Below are 17,018 nucleotides of genomic sequence, written 5' to 3'. Positions count from 1 at the left end.
ATAATTGGTCGTCTGGGTTTGACATTACGCTACCAAATTACGTAATTTGCTAACAAGTAGTACAAGATTTTTATCATGGGATTATTTTATGTACGATCGATATTTTATGTCCAGTAGCCTTATTCTCGAAACGATAAAATTTTGATTTACGAGTCTGATAAGTTCCAAATTGAGCCGCAGCTCGTGCGCTAGTGTAGCTGTCAGGAGTGGAAAAAGCCGTTGAAATCGAATTAGTTCCAAATTGAGCCGCAGCACGATCGTGCGCTAGTGTAGCTGTCAGGAGTGGAAAAAGCCGTTGAGATCGAATTAGTTCCAAATTGAGCCGCAGCACGATCTTGCGCTAGTATATATTATGTCGGAAGTAGCAAAAGCTTTGAGATCGAGCTGATTCGATTCTCGATTCTCGGGAGTAAGGCAGCTGAACAAGTCTAAATTAAGAAAACACTTTAATTTATTTAAATATTTGTTAATATTTTAACAACAAATTGTAAAAAACCGAAAATCATCGTATGAAAACGTCAATGTCTCAAACTTTAAACGTAAAAGTGTTGTCTAAAGGTACAAGTTGGAAGCCGGCTACATGAAGCGACGGCAGACGACGTGTCTGTCTGTCTGTCGAATACATAGTAACCAGTAGTGGTTGCCTTATGTCGCCCTCTGCCAACCGGTACCTTTACGAAGCTGTATGTAAGCTTGACGTAGTATTACAAATTACAATAATATGATAAACACTTTTCTTACTTTAATGGCATCACATTAGTTATATTTTATAAATACATGGAATCATTTTTACTTCTCTCGTTATCTCTCTTTCGTAATCTCCTAGGACTTTATTTATTATTTTGCTTGTAAAACACTCTTCAGAGTATTCTCTAAACTTTCGAGTTTACTCTTTATTTCGTCGAACTCTGACACGTGAGCCTTTTTGCTGATGACGAGCTTGGCACTCTTTACGATCTTTCTGTCCAGTCTGTACGCCTGACACCGCTCGAAGCAGCACCGCCCGCCCTCGACGTCGTCGTCGTCTCCGTACTTGCCCGCCGGCTCCGGCTGCGGTATTTCGATCCTGTTGCCCTGGTTCGGCTTCACTACGATTCGGTACTTCGGCAGGAAGAACGGGAACAGGCTTATTCGCCTCGCGAACGGCCTTATGCATAACAGCTGGGGTTTGATCACGTTGACGTCGCGGACGGACGCCGGCAGCCAGGACCAGCAGCTCATCTCCCTCGTGTACATCTTCCCGATCAGAACGCTCTCGAAGTACGATATGAGCTTGACCCGCGCCACGTGCCCCACCAGTTCGGCGTCGGCGCGGATCTCCTGCGTGTCGCTCACCGCCAGCCCGTTCAGCAGATTGAACAGCACGATCGGTATCATGAACACGAACACGACGAAGATTATGTGGCTCGTGACGGGGAACGCGCTGAACTTGATGGAACCGGCGTCGAACTCGCCGGTCAACATCACTATGGTCTTGAACAGTGACCGCCCCGGATCCTCGAAGAAGTCCTCGTCCTCGTCCGCGTCTGGCGCGGCGTTCGGGTTCGGCGGCCGCTGGTCCTCCTCGACGTCCTTTCTGAACAGAGTGTAGAAGCTCAGCGCGAACGCTATGATGAGGATGCAGTACCAGAGCAGAAACTTTAAGAAGTTCCAGGACACAGTTTTTAGCATTACGATGTTGGTGGAGAGTGTGGGAAATTGACCGATGAGGAGAACCAGTTCCGCTGAAGATAGTAGAATAGCGATCGCGGACAGTTGCTGCTTCGTAGACTCCTGCGCCGAGTCGTAGCAGACGATCCAGGCCGACACGACAATTAACGCGATTTCCATCCAGTTCTCGATGCTCTGCAAGTATCTAGTCGGTGAAACTAGCAGTTGAAATAGCTCCCGAAACACTAGCATTATCAAACCTATCGAGGCAATTACGTGGGTCGCGGCGTTTAGGGCCTCGAGCGACTTGTCCTGTTTGTACTCAACGCCGTAACCGGATATGATATAAATATTTAAACACAACCAAAACAGAAGATAGAATGTAATATTTGCGTAGAAGAGGCAACTTATCCTCTGCCACTTCAAGTATAAGAAACTCGTAATTACAGGATGAGCGAGAAGCGGCCTCAGCTCCTCGTTCCCGGTCATATACAGTAGAGCCTCCGTTTCGGGCGCTAGGATGGCGTCGTACTCCTTGAGGTCGTTATTGTTGTTCGATTTGTCCATGAGAGGCACCTCCCAGAGCTCGTTTTCCATAGAATTATTCGGATACACGAGAAAGCTATACTTCATATGAATTTCGTACCCGTCGTCGCTCGGCCTCTCCCCGTTGGTCTGTATGCACTCGTCCAGATAGGATTCGAGAGTTTTTGCGTTGATATCGGCCAGCGGGGGTTCCTCAAATTTATTTCTTAAACCTATGCACGCTCCTTTCCTCAGCAAATACAGAACAGTTTCATTATCACCATTTCGAGCCGCATAATGTAGAGCGGTGTTGTCTTTGATGTCCGAATAATTGACGTTCTTTCTGATGCTCTCCAAGCTGAACAATAAATCGAGGCAATCCCTATAATTAACCTTAGGACCGTGTTTAGCCGAGCGCATGTTCTTTACGGTAGTTTGTAGCAGCGATTCTCCGTTGTAGGGCTCGAATAACGTAGATTCATTCTCGATGTACATTCGGAGAATCTTGTGATATCCGTTGGCACAGGCGATGGCCACGGGTCGGTTGTTGTTGCCGCTACACGTCGCATTTGGATCCGCACCAGAATTGAGTAGGGCACTGACTACTTTTTCGAATCCCTTGTCTGTCGCCAACTGGAGCATCGTATTCATGCCGTTGTTGCTGGCCAATATAGGCCTGTGCTCGTTTTTCTGAACGAGCCTGCCGAGATCTCGCACAAACTTGTCCTCGTCGTGTCTAGATAAATAGGAAAACAATTTGTCAACGCCGACGGCCTCCTTGGCCTCCTCTGTCATGGTCTTAAATCTACCGACGAGATGGGGAAAGGCCTCCTGCAAATAGTACCGAGCCGATCTGCCCCGAATATCGGTGTACGCATCCAAATCGATCGGATCCCTGCAGTAATCTAAAATGTATGTGATCACTCTCTCGAGACCCTGCTTAGCCGCCGAATATATCGGCGTTACGCCCTTTTGATCCGGTGCGTTGGCGTCGCAGCCCGCTTTCAGGAGCATTTCGATCATATGCTCGTACACCTCCAGCTCGTGCTCGCGATCGTCGTCCAAATCTTGGATCTGTTTTATGGCCATGAGCAGGGCGGTGTTGCCTTTGCACCTGACGTTGACGTCGATGCGGTCGTCCTCCAGCAGGGCGGCCAGCGCCTCCTTGTTGCCGCACTCCACTGCCAGATGTATGGGAGCGCCTCCGTAGGTTTCGTTGACGTTGTTCACTTGCGCCTCGTGCTGCAACAGGAGTTTGACGAACTCCTTTTTGTGCGGCTCCGAAACGGCCAGCTCGAGGCACGTTTTGTAGTCCGGGTACTGGTAGACATACTCCAGGTCGACGGCGCCGTAGCCAAGCAGCTTCTTGAATGTGGCGATATCGTTGGTGCGAAGCGCCGACCGCAGCTGCACCTGGGGGTCGGTGCCGAATAGGGACCCGCCCCGCGAGAGACGGTTGCTATTCATATCGCTATTTTCCCTCGGTCATGCCAGATGGAATCTGAAACAAACACGTGACCGATTAGAATTGAGGTCAACGATTTTTGACCGTTTATTTAATTAAAAGTTTAAAATTAAGAAAGGAAAAACATCAATTTTCCAATTACGTCCAATTAAGAACCTAAAAAGGCTAAAATTATTTGGTCAAACGCAAACAGGGTCGACACTCGAGTAAATAGATTAACGACGCTAAAGAGAAGCGTAAATATTCGTGGGAAAAAGATGGATACGTTGTAGGGTCAGGTGGAGCCCGTTAGCTAAACGTTAATCTCTACAGCAGGTATCTAAGTGTAAACTTACTTAGTTACTAATTAGATAAATAGTGAACCGTTGACTTTAACCACTTATTCCAACTCATTTCGGTCAAGTGTTGTTTACCTTGTAACATTATTTTGTACTCGTTATTACCAAAATAAGTTGGTACAGTAAATCTCCAAGATGACTGTTACAATTTCCGACTTTCTGAATCTAATTGATGTTCTGAGCACGCAGTGTTATCATTTTAGAGCAGCGCGTGCTCTATGCTACCGTCACGTAATTGCTCCGATTTTCATACACAATTTGAATGAGAAAATTAGCCTTTTTATTGTAAACTTTCTTTGAGCAAAAAGCAACCTTACGGTCATCGAACTAGTTGTTAAAATTCATCACCCTATAAGACTATTAGCCCGATTTCAATAGGACTTTATTGCAGTTAATTGTTATTAGTGAGTCTTTGATAACGTACCGCGTTCATTAGATCGGAGGCAATATGAAGTGAAAAAGCTCATTATTGTTACTTAATTACTGTGAGCGCCGACTGAGCGGTGCTTAGGTACACTTCGTTATTTTGAGCGGGTGCTTGGTGGAGATGAGTATCCAAAATATATGAACCGCATTCTGTGAATACAGTTGAACTCAGAGAACTATGCAGATTATGATTCTAATTGAACATTGCCTGCAGTCGATCTATACTTCGATCACTGTATATTAGTGATCGAAGGATCCATAGAACTTCGGCCAACATTCAGAATCATAATATAATGCTCTTCTGAGTGCAAGCCCATTCGCAGAATGCGGTCATCATAGGTAGGTATTTTTGATTCCTTTACCTTGAATCCTTTGTCTTTCTCGTTTTTTGGAAATGTTGGAATTATTAAAGGCGAAATCGCACTAGTGCGGCTTCGTCTTTAGTCATACCTATTGACAAATAGCCCTTTGCGATCATAGTCAATTGCCAATGATTTTATAGAATAAGCAGATCATAGGCTTAACTAAAATTTGAGGTTTATCGCAGGCTTACCGCTTAGCTTTGGCCCGGTTGCTGCGAATCAATTTGCTTTGGTTATCGTATTAATAAGAAAATGTTTGTTCATGACCGCAATGTGTCTACATAAACGGCAGGATTAGTAACGCTTTAATCCATAAGACGATATCACGGACCATAGATGGATTGCAATAAGTTAAAGTGCTCTGTGGCAATAGTAGATTCATTTCGTAGAGTTATGATTCAATGAAAAAGATGATTATAATAAAGATAATTATTATAATAATAACTAAGGAGGTAGGCGGAGCTACCAACCTGCTTCCTATAGTACCTACTATGTACCTACCTATATCTAATTATGTATTATAAGAAAAGAAACACAAAAGTACTAGTTAGGTAGGTACCTAACTCTATGATTGCAAACAATACCAATCTAATAAGTAACATAATATATTATTATGTCATACAGCATACTTAATAATTTATGTTACCAAATACGTAAATAGCTTTAAATACATATTTTAAAGTATTTGGTAAGGAGGCGTCCACAAATTACGTGAGGTGTTTAGGGGGGAGGGTCTCGGCAAATCTCTCGTAATTTTTTTCTCATAAAATAATACTTTTTTGGTCCATTTCATCCAGATTGTACGTATACTTAAGAGGATTCCACACCGCCGTTTTTCCATACAAACGCTGTCCCCTGTTTCCTCCCTGGATAATGCCGGTAGAATTATGTTTTTTTTCCTGAATATCTATGGCCACTATAAGCATGTCCCTATGTATAAATAATAAATAATTTAATTATTAAAAAAGATAAGAACGTCCAAAAACCCAAAAAAATGGCCAGATTTTCCTCTGTGTTCAAACTCCCAGAAAACAAAATTGGCTAGAATATACAAAAAAAATAAAACATAGGAACACACCTCAAACCTTGCTTGAATTCTTAATGAAAATATTACTTAAATCCGTTAAGTTTTGGAGAAGGAATCAGCGGACAACGAATCGAAGTTTTTCTGTTCTTTTATTAGAACTTTTCTCGTGTTGTCTCTATCGCGCTCTGCGGTGGGAGACTTGAGATTGGTGAGACAGCAATACATTTTCAAATACCTATTTTCAATTTCTCTCGCCCCTGGTGTATCCTCTTAAGATTTAATCGTAAGCGTAATCCACGGCAGTTATACGATTAAGATCATTCACAAATTCGTTCCAAAAATAATAATTTCATTCATACTTTGACGTTATACATCTACTGACTGTCAAACTATCCAACAAGCAACGCCTCCGTGGTCTAGTGGTACAGAGCGCGGCTCTTGACTCGGAGGTCGTGGGTTCGATTCCCGCGTTGGAAACATGTTATTTCCAAGTTTGGTTAGGACAATGCAGGCTGATCACCTGATTGTCTGACAAGTAAGATGATCCATGCGTCGGATGGGCATGTAAAAAGTCGGTCCTGCGCCTGATCTCTCGCCGGTCGTGTCGGTCTTCCGTCCCACTGGGTTATGAGAGTAAAGGAATAGAGAGTGCTCTTGTGTACTGCGTACACACTTGGGCACTATAAAATTACTCCTGCGTAGCTGGCCTGATTTTAACGAAACCGGCCAGCGTCACCGAAACCGGTGTGGGAGCTATTATTATTATTATTATCCAACAAGTTTACGTAAAAAAACCCACATTTTGAAAAATTTCACGTGAGATTGGGGGGTGGGAGAGGGGGTTGAATAAAATCTCACGAAATCTCACCATGCGGGGAGAGTAGGTCAGTAAAATCTAAAAAAACACCTCACGTAATTTGTGGACGCCCCCTAACTAGTAACTGTGGGTTTCCTTGACCATGTCATGGTGAGGGTGCCTGTCAAAAACCTCTGACAAATTGATAAATATATCCACAGGCCACTATTTCTCAAGTTATTTACGTAAAATACTGTCGACTGTAAACAATTTGTCAATAAAATCTTATTTAAAGTAGTCACGACAATATTATGTTTAATTTATAAACGTTTCCACAAAGTCAATGATAAAGTTTATTAAAAAAATTAAATTACTTATAGAGTTGTTGCCAGCCGCCCATCGCTGGTCGGTTATAATTTTCTGGCTCCCAGTCTGGCTAAATGTAGGTACTGAACACTATTTCTCCTATGAGAACTATGAGAAAGGAAGTGAATGTTTGAATAAATTAAATTTTAAATTTAGGTTCAAGAGGTGAACCGTGAAGATGAAGACTGAATAGGTACACGTCGGCATTAATTGAATGGTCGATTCCTCTCTATAACTTGGAAAACATTTTAAAGCAGCACACACTGCAGTGATTAATATACTTACATATAGGTAGGTACTTACTTAATCTGTCTTTGCTGCTATTAAGGGGTAAAATATACATTTTAACTCATACATTTTGAAAGGTGTATCTTTATATTATGCGATATCGATGGTCGTATTCTAAAAACGCGCTCATGGGAACATTAGAGTAACACGAAACACGTGTTCCCGCGAACAATACATTTTGTATCCGTTGCCGATTGTTACTCAGGAACTAGTATTTACATTATTTAGGTCCGCGGTGAACTATTATTGAATAAGAATATCGAAAATTTACACGAGAAAGGTTAAATACACTAAAAGTAGATGTTTAAATAGTCATAATGCTACTAATATTAGTATGATGAGAACTTTTTTCTAACATTTTAGGGTAATTTTACCTCTTATCTAACACAAAAAATATTCGAAAACTAATGTAAAATATTAAATAAGTCAATGGCCGCTACTAGAAAATTCGTTCTCTCCGGCGGGTCAGCTTTTTTATCTCTTTGGCTCGCTTCTGTGTAATAACATAAATACACATCACGCTAACAAAATAGATAATAAGTAATTTGTTTTAATGATAAAAATTGCTGGTCCCTACACCGGAAGATATCTAAAGTTTCGGAGAAAGCTCGGCTCGTTACTTCTACGGAAATACCGTAACACTTATAATAACAACCATACACGATAAATAATAATTGTTATGATGTTATTACAAAACACGACTTTCGATAAATAGTAAACGACATACTTATTAATTTCCTTTAAAAAATCGCTTCTAGATGTTTTATGCCATACCAAAGTTAGCCTTTGGTAGAGTTCGGAAAAACGAATTTAGTCCTCAAATTCTAGTCATGCACAACATCGATTTAGGAATTTGAATCTGATGATCATATTGGACTTGTAAGTGCTTTGTGTTGATTATTTCTCTCTAAAAATGTCAAACAATTACCACATGACGGCACTTGACCAGCCAACATAGAGGGCCTTCCGTTTACACACATTTCAATTGGTTTCGAAGTTCGGCTGTTTTGTCAGCATTGTGCCTAATTTACTTTACTATTGAAAGGCAATTTCCTCAGTTATTAAACAATTATGCAACAACTTGAGTAATTTACTATGCGAAGTTTTGAAAGTTCAGCTTTTTGAACATTACGGCTAAACTGCTCTCAAATAAACGCAAAATAGTAATTAGTCATTACTCGGTTAATATTTTTACAGAACGCATGTACCTAAACGTGTTTATTTTGGCTCGCAGCGCCATTCAGCAATGTGGTACCTAATTGCTATCGATAACGTCGAACTCTCGTATCAAAGTGCTTAATAGCCCATAAAAACTCTTGTAAAACGCTGGATCATTTACGACGAATGTGCATCTATTTCTGGCTAAGGCTGCGAGGTTTCAGCGTGCTGCGTGATCAATGTCTGCCTGAAGCCGAGCTAGAGCCGTTTTAGGTGTATTAGGCGATAAATTCACATAAAAACTATACTTTTTAATGTCTCCTAGACTTACCGGTGCTGGAATCACATTAATCACATCGTATGCATCGTCATGCAGTAATCACATCGTAACATTTTAGAGGAATTCAAACTTTTTCGCAATTTAAATATCAACACCGACATTCATGTAGGAACTCCAACAAAAGCTAATTTTTTATTCCAACGCCATGTAGATTGTGGATCTCTACAACCATGCATTGGCAAGTCTAGTACCTATTGCTTCTTGTTCTGTGACCTGTGACGTAATACATGGATGGTCCCACAACAGTCAGCACCAACAAAAACGTTCCAGCCGTTACGGTCGGAGAGCAAATTTTAGTTCGTTGTTTTGTATTGTTTCCCTGTTACTCGCTTCTCGGCCTGATTGAGATGAGTTTTTGCCGTTTATGTAACATTTGGATACGGTTTAAGGTGTTGTGGTTAATGTTACATGCCCACTGCTCATTGCCTACTTTCTTAAATTCTTAGGGACCTATCAGACAGCGGTCACGCGGTCAAGCATTCAAGCAGTCAGTTTTGCGTTCTTTGTGTTGTATTACGTTACATATATAGACTTTACATATTATGCTCACACAGGTTCTGACCAGAATTACTCATGTGTGACTGACCGCTCGAACGCAGAACGCTAAAAACGCTTGACCACTCTGTCTGATAGGTCCCTAAGCTGTAAATTTTTTAAATGTCATCATACAAAAGTAGCAACTTTGGTAAGTACCTATCATCTACGTCGAAAGAAAATCATGCGGAAACCGTATAAGCTTGCCGTGATGAAGTAGCCTATGTCATACTCCGTGGTGACTGGTGATGTAAAATTTCGTTAAACCTGTTAAGGTGACGATGAAGTAAGGCCGGCCGAACAAGAAATGGAAAGGGCGTAAGTGTCAAAATGGTTTTTGTCGCGTAATTTAAAAACCATAAATAGTTTTTTAAATTACGCGACAATTTCATATAAACTATGGGCAAATTATAGTGTATGCTTGAACTAATCTATGTACAAATTTTGGAAGCTTAAATCACTCTTGTCTTTTGGCAAAATTAGAATTCCTATTTTCATAACACAGAATAATTAATCAAAAAGAGATTAATTATTCTGTGTTATAAAAGTTGACCAATCGTGTTATGCTATGGGTAATTCAAAGATAAAGACATGATGAATACTGACAATGAACTTTAATTTCTTAGCTTTAATCATTGTTGAGAAAAATCGATATCGCTGCAGCCAAATTATCAAGGCGTCACCTTAATTTCATAGAAGTGCTCAAGTGGTTCTAACAATGATAATTTAAATAAACAGAGTCACCAGTAGGTAATGCCAAAGCAATTGACACATCCGAATACTTCCATGCCATATCGGTAGTCCTTTGTTAAGTGGCCACCGCCGGTTTTGGCAGTAAATGGGTTACAGGTTTATTGGTTATTGTAACGGAAGTAGCTAATGTATTCACATTCTAATTATGCATTCTGTACTACATAATATAAATTGCATAGTCGTTTATGGTTACTGAGTGTTTGGATATTGCCGCGAGAAGTAAGTAGGTATATAATATCTATTCAGTCTTTATTTATCGGGATGTAGACTGTAGTTTATCTGAGTTGAGACCAAATAATTAGATATCTAATGAAATAAATCCTGATCTAAAAACTTTTGAACAGGAAAATACATATAATACTAGCTACGTAATAAATACAAATATCCCTTTGTACTGTAGGAATAAGTTTGTACTATCAATGGAAAATCAATTTTCTTTCAGTCAAGTTATCCAAGTACAGCTGTGAGCTGATTGATGAATCATCTCAACTCTCAAGCATTTTTTGTGGATATCAATGAAATATATAAAAATATGTCAGGTAATAAATACAGCCTACTGAAATTAGCTTTTAGCATAATCTTGTAAGTCCATTGGCCATATCTACTATAACTTCTAATAAATTGCTATTTTAGAGACCAATATACTTAATATTATTTTTCTATGTTTAAACATCTTCTCTCTTACTAATAAACGTTGTAAGCTTTGAATAGTTATAGGTACAGTGTTTTGTTCCTGTCACACAAGTGACATTTTTAATTGGATTGAAGAAGACAAAATACTGTATAACTATTCAAAGCTTATACAGCGTTTATTAGGAAGGGGGCTTAAGTATATGATTAAAATTTACTTACACCCTAGTTATCCATATCCATATTCCATACTAATCCATACTTCCATACTAATATCATAAATGCGCAAGGCGTGAAGAGGTAACAGACAGACAGACAGTCTGTCTGTCTGTCTGTTACCTCTTCACGCCCAAACCGCCGAACCGATTTTGCTAAAATTTGGCAGGGACATACTTTGAGTCCTGGGAAAGGACATAGGATACTTTTTGTTTCAGAAAAAATGTATGGTTCCCGCGCGATAAACGAGTTTTGGCGCAACGGAGTTGCGGGCTTAATCAAGTTAACAATATTATTATCATTTATTTGATCTGCTTTATAAATCATGCTTGAGAGTTGAGACAGCGCTGATTTTATCTTAGTGGTCTTATTTGGCTTATGTGTGTAATATATTGAAGTTAATCATAAAATTAATTAAATATTAACAACTTAAATAACACCGCCCTCATAATCCAGTTTTTAACTAACTACGGGTATGAATAACTTTCTCCGCAGTTTAGAAGGGAATTAGAATTAAGATTCAGATTGAACTGTGGTTCAACTTCTAAATATTTTCTTATCGCAATCATAAGAGAGGAACATGTTACATGACATTGCAAACAAGTCACATACCGTTCAGCTTTATTTAACCTCTAACAGGAACTTTATTCTTATATACTTTGGGACCACTCTCGTAACTCTAAGAAAGAAAGTCTGTCCAGACTATAAGTTATATCAAGTACCTAAGTCGTGGCACATAATCACGCCTCGGCTGTCGCACATCCATACATAATTTGCAGATTAAGTTGCAGAGGACATTGGCCAAGTCGTGTCCGGTGCTCCATGACTTCGTGAGAAAATATTTCACGACACCCGCAAGTCGTACCTAGGTACATAGAGTAGTATACATATTATAAGTATGTTGTAACTTGTAACTTGTGAACATCGCTGTATAGTAATTGATACATGTGGCATTGGTTAGATACTAATTTGCAGAATATAGAGTAGTCTACTAATATATATTCTGTGGTACAGTAGAGACTGCAGAATACCTTTACTTACTTCACCTACTTATAACTATGTATATTTTCTACTCAATATAGTTTACGAATTTCTGAATATACCTACTTTTGAATCTTTTAAGCTTTTACAATATCTCCAATTGCTTAAACCGAGACAGACTAAGTATAATATTACTTATTCATAAATAAAAAAGTATGAATCAGATTCTTTAGACCTTAATATTTAAGTCTATTACCTAAACTACGTGGGTGTTGGAGGCTACGATGACGATTCCAGCTGGCTACAGAACAATCAATCTTTGTAATTTCTGCTGCCCTCTCGCAGGATAGGTACATGTGAGATGAATCATTAAATAGATTATATTATTATTTATTATGTAGATGAATAATAATGTAGAACTATCGTATTAATATCTTTACTAGATGACGCCCGCAACTCCGTTGCGCCAAAACTCGTTTATTGCGGCGGAACCGTACATTTTTCGGGATAAAAAGTATCATATGTCCTTTCCCGGGACTCAAAGTATCTCCATGCCAAATTTCAGTAAAATCGGTCCAGCGGTTTGGGCGTGACGAGGTAACACAGACAGACAGACAGACAGACAGACACACTTTCGCATTTATAATATTAAGTATGGATTTTTATAGGACATCGATGTCTTAAAGTAACTTTACGTGTTAAAAAGGAGAGATAATGTTATAATTTATATCTACCTAGATCTATCAACTATGAACTAAGTAACTATGTATATTATGTACTTTATAATTTGTAAAAAATGTAATAAGCACAAAATATAATCTCATTTATTAAAAACAACTTTATTTAACTATTTTTTAGTGCATAGGTACTAATAAATATCTACCAAATAACCGATGCGATGTGAAGTAAAATTTTTGGTTTGTCACCCGCGATACATTGTTGACGCAGCGCAGGCGCACGGCATTGATCAAACAAAGCCGCCGATTAAATCAACCAACTTTCTTCTCAAAGGTTAAACTCGTTTGCTAACAAAAGATCGAAGATGGTAAGTCGATTTCCATTTGTATGGTAATGTAAAATATCATTGTCTCGGAACCGGACGAGGTTGCTAAAATATAAAATGAGGTCAATGTAACGTGACACTCTTTATTCAAAAATCGATTATTCGATAACTTTTCGAGTAACTTTTTTAAATTTCATTGTAGGTCTCCAAGTTTTTTTTTCTAAATTTCTCTGATACGGTTGCATGTACCACTTTACATGATATACAGTAGTGACTAGTGGTATATACCTAATAGCAGGAGCCTGCAGCTACTAAACGTACTAAAATATGCTGGATTTGTTTACAATAATTCCACATAGAAACAGTGCTGACCATCGCGGAATCCCTGGAGCCCATTACTTTATCAAAATAAATGATACTTAACATTATAATAGCTGGCTGAGATATACAAGGTGTCACAGACTCAGCTGTCGAGTCGCAGGTGCGTTTCACCTGCCTGCAAACACCACATTGCTTTTTGGCCATTCTGTGCTGATTTGTCGTATTGAATCTTAATAATAATTATTCTACATTTCATTTTAATTAGTAAATAATTATAAAATATTAAATAATAAATTCTAATTAATTATAGCAAATGCGCCCAAAATATGTTTTCTCAATTCTTATTAAGATAATATGTGTATTATGTTTTGTTAGTTTGTTTATAGGAGGGGTGTACTTTAAATAAGATCAATAAGGAAAATGTCAACAATTAATCCGAATTTCAAGTTAAACACTACCTACAGCAAAGTTGAAAATATATTAGTCATAATATATTTTATCAATCAACTGTTTATCTAGGACCCTTAGTGAATAATTTCTTGTTATAAGTTATAAGTATAATAATATGATGATGTCATTGCTGCTAATTTATTCATTTCGTCCAAGTTTAAATTCATAAAGTACATTATAAGTTTTACCGGATATAATTAAAAATGTTAATATACCTAGTACGGAGTTATAGAATTCACTACTTAGTTACTTGTGATAATATTAATACAGTTTAATATACTTAAAGAATCTAGAGGTAATGGTTTTATGTTTGCTAGCTTTGAATATAATATATGCTTTGACCAAAAATTTATGATTAAGACGTAACTAATCCCGAAAAGAAGCAATTTTGATCGAATTTAACTCAAATATGGAGTTCCCAGTTCCCACATAAGTACATAATAATATATACATAGACGTACCTACATAAAGACCACGGAGTAAGTCAAAGAATATAGGTAGTTATCGGAGTAAAATTCACTATATTAATGATATTCTAAATGAAATTATAATTCCTTGTCCTTGTGGTCAAAATATATTAACATGAGACCAGCCACACGGATCGGTTGACTGCTGTTTCGTCATAACTCATAAACCACAGTACGCGGTGGTGTAGACATCAAATATCTATTGCGATATTGCATAAAGTATTAACTTAATGATGGTAAATATTTACTTTGCTACCATAGACGACAGTATGTAATATGTTGCTGTAGTCTTTGCATAAAAACATCACTAATCACTATTAATAAACCTAATGCTTACTTTAAAGTTCAGTCTCTACATTGCCATATTTTGCTCCTAAGACAGTATTTGTAGTAGGTACCTAGGTATAACTGAGAGAAACCTCATTTTACGTTCATTTACCTGTCGATATTTTAATATGTAGGATGAATAATGTGACCTCTCAAATGGCCCCAATATTTATTGTAGAGTCCGATTAATCAAAATTTCAGCGTGAGAAAGATTGCAGCAAGAGCGATTTTTGATTGAGTGCTGTCAATGAAAAATTAATGCATGTTTATGTCGAGTTAAAGAACACGACCGACTGACAAAAATAACACTTTGAACTTTGCTGGCCTTACTTATAGTCTGCTTAATAGTTAAGTATCTGATAGGTGCTCCAATGTATTACCGCTTAGGCCTTAGCTAGCTAGGTATATCTTATGGAACAACATTCTCTATGAGTAGGAATCTAACTGGTCCTAGACCCTAGAAGCAAACCTGTTTTACAAGACCTAACTATCCTAAGGTTTACAAATCAATCTTGTTTCGGTACTATTTTTAAGGCTCCTGGTATTGAAGCAACCAATATTGTATTTATTGATCCTTCAGTTGTAAGATTATCCTTAGAAAATAGTTAACTATTTGTTAAGATCTTAGATTTTAGGTTCACAATATGTTCGACAATTAATATTGATTACAATTTGCTCGGTACGTTGTAGTCTCTAGAACATTTGGGTAATCGTAATTAAGCAAATACCCGCATCCTGCAGCACCATAAATATCATGACGTCAGCCGCCAGCCGGCGACCTTTGTCGAGGGCTCATGTTTTGGTCCTTGTGCGATATTTAGCCACAGATGTTCCTCCTCTTTTTGCTCGTCTCATTTCAGATAGCTGTTTTGTTAATTTATAGAGACATTGACACAAGTAAGTCGGTTTTTGATGAATAATTCGACTAAAAATTTACTTTAAAACCGTGTACTTGGCCTTGTTTGCATTTATAAAATTAGTCATATTCGTCGGATATGATATTATAAAATCATCTTACATAGACTGCATCGCTAACAAAAACATGAGTGATCAAATTGAGCTTCAATTGCAATGGAATTTGCAGACGTCCGTTTTGCTAATTGTAATTAGATATTTAGTACAAAAAAACCAAGATCCAGACTTACCTTTTCAGAGGATATGAATCGTAATTTCCACTTGGCACAATCACTTGTTCACAGGCGCTATTGGTTCGCGCGCGCGGCGCGGGTTCGTCGTCGAGTGAGGAGGCGCGCGCGCAGACGAGTGGGAGGCGCTGTCCTCTGCTCAGCGCTACTGGTACTGACAAACTCAATTGCCGCTCACATTACAACGATCAACAATAACAAGTGACTACAACGCGGGTCGAATGACCAACGTAATACGCCTATGTTACTCACTGCAGTTCAACTCTCGATTTGTCGATTGTTCGAGTTAATAAATAAATACATAACTTAGTTATGGAGGAATCCTTCCCCAATCGATACTTTATGTATAAAATAAGTGCATAGCCTACTGCATAGCTTATAATAATAATACTCCCCACACCGGTTTCGGTGACGGTGGCCGGTTTCATTGAAACCAGACCAGGTACGCAGGAGTGATTTTATAGTGTCCAAGTGTGTGCGCAGTACACAAGAGCACTCTCTATTCCTTTACTCTCATAACCCACTGGGACGGAAGACCGACACGACCGGCGAGAGATCAGGCGCAGGACCGACTTTTTACATGCCCATCCGACGCATGGATCATCTTACTTGTCAATCAGGTGAGGTGATATATAAGCTGATAGCTTATAGATTGGAATTTGGAGGCATTCTTCTCTTGACGATACACGAAATGCATAGTAGATAACTACGTGAGTAGAAAGGTACGCCCTTAAGTAGATAGTAGGTAATTAACTAAAAAGCGTTTAACGATAACTTATTGTAGCATTGTCCTAATAACAAGCCTCTACGAACTTAAAATATTACGTAGGTAAGTAGATGATTTATGAAATCTACAAGAAAATGTAATGCAAATTTGGAGTTTGATATGTAAATCGTTCTTTCGGTCATGGTTTGCATTTTTTCTCAAGTTTTTGCAGTGGGCGGAGCAGTTTTTTAGTTCGTAGGCGGGAACTTACTAACTGCTCTACAAGGTTGTATTACTCACATTTGCCAAACCAACATCGAAGGTTATGTCAGTAACTACTTAGCTGCATTAAGGGTGAAGCCAAACGAGCGTAATTTGTGAGTTGCAGAATTTCGGCTGGCAGAAATTCTGCTGCATTCAGTTTCATACAAAAGTCTTGTTTGATTCACACGAGCGTAATTTTGTGAGTCATGATTTGTATGAAAAGATATTTACGCGGCAGAAATTCTGCGGCTCACAACTCACTAATTACGCTCGTTGGGCTTCACCCTAAGTGTACAGTCGGGGGAATTGTTTATGAGGCTGACTGTTATTCGAGCTGTAACGAGTGTCTTGTATAAAAACTTTGTAGGTTCCCAAAACCCAAAATATAACTGGGCATCCGCGGATTGCCATTGATTTTGTACGCGGGGAAAAAATGTGCTCACGTATTTTTTTATTTAATTTATTTGAGAAAACGTACAG

The 17,018-nt window shown here is 38.7% G+C and overlaps 1 protein-coding gene across 1 annotated transcript; it reads right to left on the bottom strand.

Moving 5' to 3' along the window:
* Window positions 1–450: 450 nt before the first annotated feature.
* On the bottom strand, window positions 451–15,760 carry LOC121728867 (transient receptor potential cation channel protein painless). The gene is made up of 2 exons (XM_042117186.1): window positions 15,569–15,760; window positions 451–3,676 (listed from the first exon to the last, which is right to left on the bottom strand). The coding sequence occupies exon 2, from the start codon at window positions 3,640–3,642 to the stop codon at window positions 838–840; it is 2,805 nt and encodes a 934-aa protein (XP_041973120.1). The 5' UTR covers window positions 3,643–3,676; window positions 15,569–15,760; the 3' UTR covers window positions 451–837.
* Window positions 15,761–17,018: the final 1,258 nt, after the last annotated feature.

Source organism: Aricia agestis, chromosome 7 (assembly GCF_905147365.1).
Source record: "Aricia agestis chromosome 7, ilAriAges1.1, whole genome shotgun sequence".
NCBI classification, from domain to species: Eukaryota; Metazoa; Arthropoda; class Insecta; order Lepidoptera; family Lycaenidae; genus Aricia; species Aricia agestis.
Note: the sequence above shows the minus strand (reverse complement) of the source record. Positions and strands in the feature narration are given on the sequence as shown.